General features: G+C 40.4%; 2 protein-coding genes across 3 annotated transcripts in view; one reads left to right on the forward strand and one right to left on the reverse strand.

Moving 5' to 3' along the window:
• The window catches only part of cntn3a.1 (contactin 3a, tandem duplicate 1), a 356,340-nt gene that overhangs the window by 28,901 nt on the left and 314,199 nt on the right, over positions 1–13,240 (forward strand). The window lies entirely within an intron of this gene.
• The window catches only part of cntn3a.2 (contactin 3a, tandem duplicate 2), a 46,434-nt gene that overhangs the window by 4,600 nt on the left and 28,594 nt on the right, over positions 1–13,240 (reverse strand). Inside the window, exons 15-22 of the mRNA XM_074645099.1 lie at positions 11,746–11,904; positions 8,224–8,373; positions 8,075–8,145; positions 7,179–7,413; positions 6,572–6,681; positions 3,198–3,384; positions 2,920–3,032; positions 2,627–2,795 (exon numbers count right to left, since the gene is read on the reverse strand). Coding sequence (XP_074501200.1) covers positions 2,627–2,795; positions 2,920–3,032; positions 3,198–3,384; positions 6,572–6,681; positions 7,179–7,413; positions 8,075–8,145; positions 8,224–8,373; positions 11,746–11,904 — 1,194 coding nt within the window. The remainder of the gene's footprint in view (positions 1–2,626; positions 2,796–2,919; positions 3,033–3,197; positions 3,385–6,571; positions 6,682–7,178; positions 7,414–8,074; positions 8,146–8,223; positions 8,374–11,745; positions 11,905–13,240) is intronic.

The following is a 13,240-nucleotide window of genomic DNA, read 5'->3' on the forward strand; positions in this document are numbered from 1 at the left end:
GTGTAGTACCTACAGTAGATGGCGGTCAGCGCGCACCCAGTTTGGAAAAGCAAACAGAAGTAACCGCACGGGAGCAAAGCAATGTACTGCTGTGGACGGGGCCAGCAGCAAAATGTGTTTTTGCCGCCTAAAAGAAAGACTCACCTAAAAAAATCAATATCCATTTAAGTGTACGCTATATTTAGCAAAACTGGGAGAGTGCTGACCATCATCTTGTAACGGCGTGGCCGCACAGGGAACGTCAGCAGCGTGTGGCGGCTGCGGAGCCTGTTGTTTTTTATTTCGGCGCCCACGTTAACAGGTTATAGCAGACACACTGCCCACGTGAGCGGCGCGGCTCGGCTGCGTATCATCTGCGTCTTTTCCAGAGATTCGAGGTCTTGCCTATTTTGACCGCATGCCGCACACGGTTCACAGCAACAGACAGTGAAAATGATCTTTTGACAATATATTGACATCATACCAGCAACATTACTACAGTTTCAAAGTCTAGACATCTGTAGAATATGTCACAGACATGAAAAAAGTAAAGATTTATTTTTAAATCAACACTTGCTGCTTCTGTTTCCGTTTTTTTTCTGTCGACAGAATTCCTTCATTTGTTAACACAAGGTTTTAATTGTGGATTATTAGTATTATTTACAAATGAGCACATGCTTCTTAACTTTCCTCTGTTTAAAATAAATATAAATTACATTTATAATGACATGAAATGGCCATTATGGACACCACACTCATGAGACACGCAGTAGTTCAGCGAGGCAGCCGCCACTCGCTGCTGACGTGCCCAGTCTGTCCTGGGCTTAAGTAATACACTGACTATGGCTGACTGGGTTTCTCAAACATATTACTCAAAGGTCCGACTCTGACTTTTATTCAAGGTCAGACGTCTGGAACGTTTGGCGGTAACAAATTAACATCATAACGTATTGTATTCATGACACAATCTTTAGGATTTTATCGATACTAGCCATACTTTTATTGATACTCAACTCACTTATCGGTTTGGTTTTATTATCGATACTCTTATTTGTTTTTTTTTCACTACTAAATAATTGCTTTTTAATACATTATTTAAGGAAAGAATAAATTCAGAACAGGATTATAATTTATATTTTAAATATAACTACATGTTTCTAGAGCAGTAATGTTTACAACAGCGAAGTCAATAAACTCAATAATATCTCACCACAAACAAATCTAAACTGTCCATAAAATAAATAATATTCCTGGCATCACAATACTGAGTGAAGTGAAGAATGAAGACTAAAGACATCAGTCATTCGTTCCGTCCTCTGTCCTCCCTCTGCTGATGTGATTCACTGCTGCAGGTACTGCTGGCAGAGGAAGGACGGGCTGCTTTGTCTCAAGCAACTACGTTAAGAGGAATTTAGCCAATTTTAAGATACGTGGCAAACTAATCTAAACAGTTAGACTACATACAGACTGCTTTTGTGCTGTGCTTGTTTAAAACACAGTTGCGGTGGATGAGAGACTGTGGACAGAGCAGGTTGAAATATCACTTTTGGTCTGACACTATGGATAAGTACCTCAAACAATCCCCACTTCAAAACACCAGAACTGTCCCTTTAACTTTGAGCTCTCCGCTACGTTACCTGTAGACACAGCTGAAAACACATTTGCCAAAAAACATTCAAACTGAAAATGAGATACTTAAATTTCCAAATCATAAAACATGCATACTGGAGTTTCACAGGGATACTTAAAATGTGCTAAAAACTTATTTATGACCTGCCTTATGACTGCGATTGTAAGTAAAAGATGTGTTAAGGGAGTTGGGTGTAAAGGGACCTGGAGCAGTTTGCGCTCATCAACTAGTTTCTCATGTATGATTTAAGTGAGTCAATTAGCTCTTATGGATCACTGACTATTTTCCTGTAATGACTCATAAAACCCCTTTCCTGGAAAAAAAATAATATTATTCATGCAAAAGAAACGTCCTGAACCACTTCTCTGACGTTTCAAAGCCACGAGTTTCTATGAACACAGCACTCTGTTTTGCTTGCTAATGTGTTTTGCCCACATCGTTTTCTCTGCAGTATCCAAAGAATCTCTGGAAAAAAAAAAAAAGCCTATTTTTCAAATGAAATCTAAAAGAAAATCCAGCGTGGAATTCTATCTGTCTCAATTGCTGTTTTTGGGGGATTCAACACAGAATATAAACAATGCAAATTAGCATTTAGAGCAGGAGAAGAGCCCCCTGGAGTCCCACAGGACAGTAATAGCATCTAGTAAAAGAGGAAGTCAACCTCTGCGACAGAGATGGATTGCGCTGCATATTTCTGCAAAGTATAAGCCCGGAAGAGCCCGGCGAGGGAGGCTGGGGACACGAGTAATGGTGAGTCAACGGAGGACAGAATGTCCCTGTCAGGTTTAAAAAGTGCTAAGTGAATTCATTTACAAGAGTGGGTGAATAAAAAATAGAAGTTGAGTCGATATGTCAAATGTTGTGTTTCTCTAGAACATGGTGGCATCAGCATATTTCAGTGCTACGGCTCAATACTGAAAATATCTATATTTTTTTCCTCTCCATCTGAGAAGCGAGCCAAATTATTCCATGAACTTTCACTGCTTTGACCGCGACAACCGTGAACAACGAGCTTACTTAGTTGGTGGATTCGTATGGGCTCCGAGGCCGGGCCCAGCCCTCCTTCGCTCAGCGTCTGGATGTGGATGATGTAGTCGTCATCGTCCTCGGGGAGGGTCAGCTCGGCTGTCGAGTTGGCCGTCGTGAGCGTGTTTACCTCTTTGTGCCTCTGTCTCCTGTATGACAGCTGAATGGAGGGGGGTAAACATGTATTCTTACAGACTGAGCCAACACACAGGTAAAAATCCACGCTTTTCACTGTCTTTTTACATAATAGCATCTGTGGAGCATATTGAGAAAGTACAACTCACTTGGTAGCCTGTAACTTCTGACTCTGATTCCATTGCCACCACAGGTTCCCAGTAAAGAGACAGCTGAGAGCCAATTAGGGTCCATTCGACATTCAGCGGCGGTTGGGCTGGTGCTGCATGATATAAAAATAATTCTACATGTCAGCACGGAAACATATTACTGTCACATCATTCTATAAGAATTCACATTCCTCTTATGGGATAATATTACTTCAAAGGAGTCACATTAGAAGTAGATGTTGTTATAGCAACAGCAGGGCGTCTCGGGGGCAACTCACGTGGCTTTTTCGTGGTGACGTTGATTGCAGGGAGGAAGGGGCCGGTGCCCGCCGTGTTGAAGGCGCTGACTGTTAGGAAATACTGCGTGTTTCCTGCCAAGCCGCTCACTGTGACCGAGGTTTGGTTCCAAGGCACCCTAACCTTCCCCATGGTCTCTGGTTTAGTGTCATCTTCCCAGTATACCACCTGTTTGAGACAGAGAGAGCTTGTCAGCTGGGGTTTAACCGTGATATGTTGCTTCGGATTGGAGCAAAATGTGACGTACATGTCTGTGAACGTATTTTGTATTTGATGTCTCTTTGATGAGAGAAATGTGGTGTTGGTAAATGATCGCCTCTGGGTGTTTCCTAAATCTCCTAAACAGAGATCACATTTTTCTTTTATCTTTGCAGCAGGATATTTGATCTGACATTACAAAGCCTTTGTTAATGTACTTTTACAACTCCTTGTTGAATGTTTCACTATGTTCAGATTAGAGCTGTCAATCGAATAAAATATTTAATAGGGATTAATCCCGATTGTCCATAGTTAATCACGGTTAATCACAAATTAATTGCACATTTTTCATCTATTCAAAATGTATCTTAGAGGGAGATTTGTCAAGTATTTAACACTCTTATCAACATGGGAGTGGGCAAATATGCTGCTTTATGCAAATGTGTATATATATTTATTATTGTAAATCAATTAACAACACAAAACAATCACAGATATTGTCCAGAAACCCTCACAGGTACTGCATTCAGCATAAATAATATGCTCAAATCATAACATGGCAAACTGCAGCCCAACAGGCAACAACAGATGTCAGTGTGTCAGTGTGCTGACTTGACTATGACTTGCCCCAAACTGCATGTGATTATCATAAAGTGGGCATGTCTGTAAAGGGGAGACTCGTGGGTACCCATAGAACCCATTTACATTCACATATCTGGAGGTCAGAGGTCAAGGGACCCCTTTTGAAAATGGCCCTGACAGTTTGGAGCGTTATTTATCCGTGGCGTTAAAACAAATTTGTGTTAACGCATTATTATCACGTTAACTTTGACAGATAGTTCAGATACTACTGAGATAGTGACAATAGGGAATTAATTATCTTTTTCTTATTGATTAATCTACAGATTTTTATTTGGAGTAATTAATAAATGATTTAATCATTAACCTCTTAAAAATCCGGCCGCTATTCTGTCTTTCAGAAGTTGTAACGGGCGTCATACTTGTTACTGGTATCATTTAAACTAGAAAAACCTCAGGAATCTTTTGGCAAAGATAAAACTGGCATTGCCATTTTCAAAGGGGTCCCTTTGACTTCTGACGTCAAGATATGTGAATGTAAATGGGTTCTATGGGTACCCACGAGTCTCCCCTTTACAGACATGCCCACTTTATGATAATCACATGCAGTTTGGGGCAAAAAACATGCAGTACAAATGTGTTATTTTCATCTATTCTAAAATGATGTGTTTGAATATTTCTGCATACTGGGGTCCCTAAACAGTCTTAGAATTACATAAACTGGGTATGACTGTAAAGCTGAGACAACTGTATTCATGTGTGATGATTTTAGTCCCCATAGGAGACATTTCATTGTAGTGAGACCATTTTTTTAAACTTGACCTCACTGTATAAAATGACCTGTGGTGACCTCTAGGATAATCACAGCCTCATGAAACTTTACAGCCACAAACTAGAGACCTAGAGCATTCAGAGGATGGATGGGTTTTACTAAGTAGATTAACAATAAGGGGGTTTCTGGGTAGTTTACACAACAGAAGTGCTCGCCATCCAATCGCCGAAAAATGCAATTCTTACAGAAATCTCCAAACGTCAAAAGTTTTTGATCCCAAATCCCAGCATGGCTTTTTCTATGGTGTTCCTCAAGGTCTTGGTGTCTTAATATGGTATTTTGGAGGGATTATTGATTGGTTAAATTTAGCACAAATTCTGGTCTCAAATGGTATCAATACAAAAATTGCTGCAGCAACTTATGAGACATAACAGAGCATGGGGATGGCCATCATATACTTCATCATGTTCAAAGCCTTTATACGCTTTTACAATTTATTTTAATTAAGTAATTTGTATTTCTGATTTATGACAACTTGACACACAGTGCTGAGCTGCGTCTCAAATTAATCATCAGGTTCTCAGCTTTCAGATGATGTACACCACTTCTATGTGACATCTACTATTGACCTGCTATCTCCCCCTAAAAAAGACAAAAACAGGTCTAATTGGAAATAGAAATCCTGTTGTAATTTCCGAAAGCCCAAGGTGACACCATTGAATTTCTTATTTTGTCCAACCAGCACTTGAAAACACAAAGGTGTTTAATTTACAATCATATAAAACAGAGAAGCATCATCGTTTGCTCGCATGTGAGTAAGTAGGACCGTTTTTTCATTTTAGCTTGATGACTGAAACGATTCATCAATTATCAAAATGAACAATCAAGATTTCTTTGTCGCTGGCTCGACTAATGGATTTATTGTGTAATTGTTTCTGCGCTACAACACATCAATCTGTATTGCGTAATACGGCATGTAATATTAATTTTTCCACTAATGAAAATCTTGCTAATAACGATATGCATTTAAATGAAAATATTACAGATTAAATACCAGCAATCATAAAATAAGTGACTATTTTAACCATCAAACTGAAGATATATTATCCCATCCTTCCCTCCCATCTACCTCGCTGTCATCATTATTCAATGTTGAGGTTATGAAACGGCACAAAAGCTCACTTTCCCGTATGGAAATATTGAAATTACTTTGATTTTATTGAGCAGAAGAATAACAACAACCTCTAATAATAAAGCCCTTTGATCAGCGATGATTCAGTCTGCAGGTGAGGCAATCAGGCTGTCCCACTTTTTAAAGGTAAAACAGAATGCAACTGTTTTTTGTTTAAAAAGTAATTTAATATTCCTATTTTATTTAGAGAACAATGAAAAGACTAGATTCCCAAGGTGCTGCTGTGTTAGACTGTAAAAACAAATAACAAAAACACAATATCACACAGTGTAATGGCATTTCTTGGTATCCTGGCCCGAGGTCTGGCATTGCACACGGAGACTATCATGAGTTCTGTATCACCCCGTAACTGACAGCAACTTGAAAAGGCATGTGGACAGGCAATTTTCTTTTGTTCTCTTGTAAACGCTCCGACATGTTTTCCTGTCGTGTCGGTACAAAGAACTGTATAATTTTGGCTGTAACAGCCGCCCCGGACTGAAACAGCCATTTCCATGGCGACGCCGAGTTTGGAAGTGATGGCTTTGAGGTACAACAGGGGTGATGACAAGCATTTGAATTGTGTTGTGTGTGTGTGTGATTTCTATTTCCATTTTAAAAAGGATAAAATGTACCTCATAGCCCAGAACCCTTTCAGCGGAGAAGGAGAGAGCCTGCCAATTCACCTCAATCTCAGAGGCTGAGACACTTCTGGCCCAAACTCCCGCTGGCATCCCGCTTGGCTCTGAAAAGAGACGACAGGAGACTGAGCATTGCTGCCTCCTTCCAACAGCACAGAGACAAGCAGAACAAATCTCTTCAATTTTTTACATTTATGGCTGTGCCGCGTTCGTGTTGATCTCCACTTGGATGATTCATCACACGCAGGTGCTGCTGGTAAATAGACCAACACTACACTACAGACTGACCCCCTCTCAGCATGCTGAGAGGTAGCATAGATCTAAATGCCAACTGGTTTTCGCTTCAGAATAGCCATTCAAAGAGTGGTGATATTTGGGAGGTAATTTGCCTATCCTGTTGCAATTTTTTTCCAATTTTTCTACTCTTATTTTTTTACACGAAAAAGGTTTCTACAAATTCATTTTCCAGCGTGTCTCTTTATGTATCAAGTGCTTTCAGCCCAGTAGATGCAATAAAACCATTTTCATGATCTTTGTCCTTTTCAAAAACAGAGAAAAGCTTTGAAGCTTTGCTAAAAAGCCCACTCGTCCATTCACTCACCTGTCTCTGCGGAGTAGATGGTGACCACGGGGCTGAAGGGACCCTGTCCTTTGCTGTTGTAAGTGCCAACCTTGACATGGAATGGAGAGAAGGGCGAGATGCTGTCGTTGCGGTACACGTAGCGCGACGCGCCGGGGGCGGAGGTGGCCACGTGGGTCCAACTAACTTCTCCGAAGGCGCGGAAAGCAATGATGTAACCAAAGCTCTCACCATTCTGTAGTTCTTCGGGGACAGGCTGAGAGTGAAACACAAAACTATAGTGATATTAAAACATATACAAGCCACTCACGTTCATCCCGCCGCTGGGCTGACACAATCGCCACCCACTCTCGCGGTGCCAAAAGAAGTGCGTGACCCACAAATTGCTTTTGTGACCCACCTGACGGAATGAAATGAGCGGTAAAATGCCATTAAAAAAAAGAAAATCTAAGCTCATTACAAAAACGTCGGTGCAGCTTTTAAAAGGAAAAGTTATTTCTGCATTTAATGAAATGAGAAAACTCAAATAATGAGATAGCATTAGCCAACTAATGACTTCTTCAATATCCACATTATTCTATTATTTTTCAACTGGTTCACTCCATTGCTAGATTTGAGCATTGCGGATCTGGATGAGCAGTAATTCACCACAGACTCATAAATGACAATAACTGTCAGATTAAGTGTTACGCTTGTGTATATATTGTTGCTGCCTTACATGCAGACTCTTTAACTAAAGAAATTACAACGACTGCAGCGCCAGACTTCAATTGACCCAAAATTTATGACACCCACAAGCCACACCGAGCAGGGGGGGTTTGATTTAGGGAGAAATTTTAAGCACCTTACTCAAGGATAAAAAAGATTTACTGCAGGCACTTTGAGTAACAGACTAGAACATAAGACTGATGACTTACCTCCCATGTGATGACCAGCTCCGATCTGCTTCCACCTCCTCCACCCACGTCACCTGGAGCTGCATCTGGAACTACACAACACAGACCTTGTTCACACCTCCATATGAGAAACACTTCAGGCTTGAGAAAGTGAATCACATTTACTGTACCTGCATCTTCTGTCCTGGTCTTGACTGACACGGGGCTGGGTTCTCCAACCCCAACGCTGTTTTTGGCCAAAACCCGAAACTCATACTCCACCCAGGCATTGAGGTCCACTACAGTGGCTGTCAGAGTGCTCCCATCGATGATCTCTGGGACTGGAATAAAACAGACAGTATATAGATACGTAAGCAGTGCTCGAAATGGACTGTGCTGTAATTTATCAATACAATCTTCATGTCCTTTTTGTAAAATAATTAGTGAACTGTTCGTCAGAACTTTTTTTTAAAGTTGTGAACAAATATAATTATTGAAACATTATTTAAAAGTTTTCTGAATCTGCTCTTTTAGGGCAAACATTTCCAGAAGAATTAAAGGTTCAGACGAAGGCTTTGACATGTGTAAACTAAAATGGCACTCGGAGAGCGCAGACCTCCGCCAAGGTGCATCCACGTGTATTTTTGTTTATGTTGAGATCATCTGTATGTAGCGGAGCATCATAAAACACTTCATTCAAACTGGACAGAAACAAAATAAAACTCACCTAAACCGTCGTCCTTACTCTTTCCAACAATCACCAAGTGTGCTTTGGTCGAACTCAACTGTAATTTCACCGAGTTTAATGTGAAGAAACGCCGAATCTACAGGTGTCCCCCCCTCCCTGCACCCCCCACTCTCGCTCTGTCCCTCTCTCTGCAGGCAGAAGGAAAGAGGCAGGGTAACGCGTCATCAGCTACACTGCGCATGTCTTAAAGCCTGTGGTGTTAATGCACAGGCTGAGCGGAGTTATTAAAAAAAATTCCCGAAGCCGGATCATGATCCGGATCGTCACCAAAATTGTGCCACACCCCACCCCTCCAAAAACTTTCATTCAAATCCATCACGGACTTTTGGAGTTAACCTACTGATGGACAAAACCAACAAACCAACAAACAAACCAACGCCGGTGAAAACATAACCTCCTCCGGCCTTGGCGGAGGTAATAAAACCACAGCTGATTATGACTGAGTATAACATGCATGTAGAAATAATGAATAAATAGGAATAAGTCGCAAGAGATTGCTGATAACGGCGGATACACACGCCAACATGTGAATAAGAGTAATGACACTTGTTTGTTTCCACTTCAAGCACTGTACATAAACATAAAAATAGCTAGTGATGAATGTGAAGTGAGCTTTTGTTTTGAGTCTCGACTGTCAAAGGTCTGTCACAGAGCTAGGAAACTGGCCTTGCTTTCTTTGTCTTGTGTTGTGCAAAAAAAACTTAAAATAAACTCTTAAAGCTCGGGTAGGTAACACCGGAGAAAGCAGCAAGAGTACACTAGATGTTGATGATCCAACCAAAAAACCCAGCTCAGTGTTGTCAACTATTTTCGAATGAAAGTAGCACAAGCTCCAAAAGTCCCTAAATCTGGAGAGAAAGTCGCCAAGTCTGCAACACTGACAGGCCGAAAGAAATGATCGGACGGGCTTATTACAGTCCTGCGACAGCCACAGATACCGGATTTTTGTCATTTTTTTTTGTCAGAGCATTTGATTTATTAAATTTCAACAAATATAACAAAAATATTTTTCTAAAATACATTACCTACCCTAGCTTTAAACTGAAGTGCAAGTGTTTTTTTAATTTCCACATTTCATTATTGTAGAAATCATCAGTTACAGTATGTGAGAATATGACAAAACAGAGAACAATAGGTATCAAACTGAGATACGGATGTCAAAACAGACATGACTCCACTGACATTCACCATTGTATCAGGACATATATTATAAGAAACTATAAAAGATAGAAAATAATGAAGAAAAAAGAGAGAAAGGAAAAAACTATATAAATAATAACTTAATGTAGGCAATAAATCACATTTCTCCCCCAAAAAATCCCAAATTAAGTCAATTAATACATTTCTTATTGTTTATAATTTGAATAGACTCATAGTACTTTCTTAATTCAAATCCTGAAGGATTCAAATGATGGGCGAGAGCTTGAGAACTTGGCTTTATGGATGTGAAATTACCCCAATTAAATGAATAATTTTCAGGTTTTTGTTTTTGAGTATTACGTCCTTGGCTTCCAGCTAAATTGAATGATTGGTTTGAGTTTCAAAATAGTGCTCGGTTTTCTTCCAGAATCGTAATGTTTACTGACATTCATAAAATAAATGTTCTTTCATTTTTAAAGAATTCACATTTATTATCGAGAACCACAAATCTTGAGACTAATCTGTTAGTGGGAGACATGCGAGTATGGAGATGCAACAAGTGACCGTGTGATCTCAGAGGAGGACGCTGCGATGTGAGCGACTCACTGCTCCTTAATACTGAGGATGCGTGAAATGCAGAGGACAAAAGGTAAGGTGAGGTACTGGAAGGTCTTTACCAACTCCTGAGGGAAATATCTGGCTCTTTAGGTGCTAAATGCTCCGCTATGTTCACCAGCTAGTTTAGACTTTTTCGCTGAAATCCTCTGACTGCTGTGGCCGAAATCGACGTGAACGAGCACGGTGAGAGTGAACCAAAACAGCTGAAAATTGAGCTATTACAAGCGACCCTTGATACATTACACACAGTCATTTGATCCCTTGTTAAAATAAACATATTGATTATAGCAGCTTTAACTTGATCCAACTTCTTCCTTGTTTTTATTGTAGCTAAATGCTGTGTGTTATATTGTGGCATTACTTATTGGGATGTGTACTGTACTCTTCTGTGCATTTTTTATGTTTTGTATATGAATATTATAAAAGATAAAGATATGTTGTTTTATACTATTTATTGGGTGCCTTTTTAATGTATAGCGAAGGAAATCAAATAAATATTAACCTTTTAGGCTCATGTACAGTTTTCCATTGAACAATGGACACTGTCCCCGTCTATTAGGGGTGGGAATCACCCCAAGGCCCCACGATACTTAAAGGTAGGGTCGACGATGTTGGAGAGCTAGCATAATTTGAAAGTAGCATCGCCTCAGGAGCTCCGTCTAAACCCCCAGTGGATTCCTTAGGTTTTCTAGTTTCATATGATACCAGTATCTTCACTCTGGCTCTAACACTGAGCCCGCTAGAACCTCTGAAAGACAGAATAGCAGCCACCCCTACCGTCTAATGAAATGAAAAGTGTATTTCATTACATTACATTCGTTTGGCAGACACTTTTGTCCAAAGCAACTTGCAATAAGTGCATTCAACCTCCATAGGAACAAGAGCTCAAGAAGACATCCACACAGACTTGACCTGACTTAAGCAGATGAAAAGGATTTTGGTTTTGACTGAGCGGGCAGGTGTGAAGGTCATTAAAGTGGTTTAAATGAGATCATGCAGCAACACCTCCAGCTCCCCCGAGTAAGACCTTGAATCCCGACCATCTCCAGAGCCTTCGCTCTGTAGCTGACCCTACACTCTGACCTCCTGGCTAAAGCGGGAAGAGAAGTAAGAGGATGTCCCCGTGGGGATCCATGAATTATCTGAATCTGAAACACATCACATGTGGTATAAAGACAAAAGAAATTCATCTTGAAGTGCTGCCTACCTGTGTTAACCCTCTGCCAGCCCACGGTGAAGGGAGTCCTGGTCTGGATGAGGTAATTGACGATGGGGCTGCCGTTGTCTCTGCCGGGACTCCAGGACAGCTGGGCTGTACTGTCTGTCACCTCCTCCACCGTCACCGAGTCTGGAGGACTGGGGGGGCCTGGCTCAATCACAGGAACAGACACTGTGAGGCACTTCACAGACGACAGACTGCAGAATATGGATGTAAATGTGTGCACTCGTCGCAAACATGAACAGCAAATGCATCGACATAAACAACACCTCCGCCTAAAGTATATATCCCTCCAAGAGGTCACTCTGCCTCTATATCTTGAAATCAACATTAGCAAGAGAAAAAAAATCATTTTTAAAAGCTTTGAGTTTGAGGAGAAGTTCTGCCCTTCACAAGGAATTAAAAGTTAATTCAAGATTTATCCTCCAATATTCCACCAACTTGTAATCCTTCCCTTTCATGGTCCTCCCAGTAATTGATCGATGAAACAGCAGACGCGAGTAGATGCGGGGAGTCAAATTAAAAGGTAAAAGATGAAAAAGGGCCTCATAGCCCCGAAGCACCAGCGTTTTATCATTTATTTTCATTATCCCACCAATTAAGCGGTGTGATGTTTTACTTTAGCCTCATCTACTGTTTCCTGTTCTAATGAACGTGTCGGCTCATCAGAAATAATAGACCACTAGAGAGCTGTGAGACAGACCGCAGAATAAAAACGCCCCTAGCTCTGCTCACACTCCCCGCCGCCTCCGAAGACGTTTCTAATCCGAAGCAAAAAATATTCTAATTATTAAAGCGTTAAATGATTATTTTAATACACAATCAATGGTTCATGCAGCGTGTGCGTGCTATATGTATGAATGCATGTATGCTAAACAAGCTTTTTGTTTTTGTTTACAGAAGCCGTGAACGTGCTGCCCACATACATTTGGCCTCGCAGACCCGGCTTTAGAGATATTGATCTCTGTAAAACTCATTAGCAGCTCCTGATTAAAAAAAACCTTTAATACACTGGCTTCAGTAATACATATTAATGGAACACACAATCAAGGATCAATTCCTTATCCTCTTAATTATATTTCATTGGCTGAGGCAAGAGGTTGCTGTCAGTGTCTTGAGGGTGTTCAAGTAATCTGTTATTAATATGGACAGACAGTCTGGGCTTTTATTGTGAACTTGGCACAGGGCAAATTAATATCTGGCAGTGTTGTGAATAATTACAGACATGGTGATGTTGTTTTGATCTGAACTGACTGAATATTACCCAAACTTGTCATAAGTGTCAGAAGTGAATCTAAATAATAGTACGTTATAAAAGTGTAATCGTTTTGGTTTTAGTCAACTAAGATTTCTTAAGTGGGGTAGTCATTTTTTATGCTCCATTCATGCTGAAGGATTTATTTACAAGAGACTTATGAACACATCTCTGTACACAAAAAGTTTAAAGTAGGGCTGCACAATTAAAGCTGCACTATATCCTGAC

The sequence above is a fragment of the Sebastes fasciatus genome, chromosome 8 (genome assembly GCF_043250625.1).
Source record: "Sebastes fasciatus isolate fSebFas1 chromosome 8, fSebFas1.pri, whole genome shotgun sequence".
NCBI classification, from domain to species: domain Eukaryota; kingdom Metazoa; phylum Chordata; class Actinopteri; order Perciformes; family Sebastidae; genus Sebastes; species Sebastes fasciatus.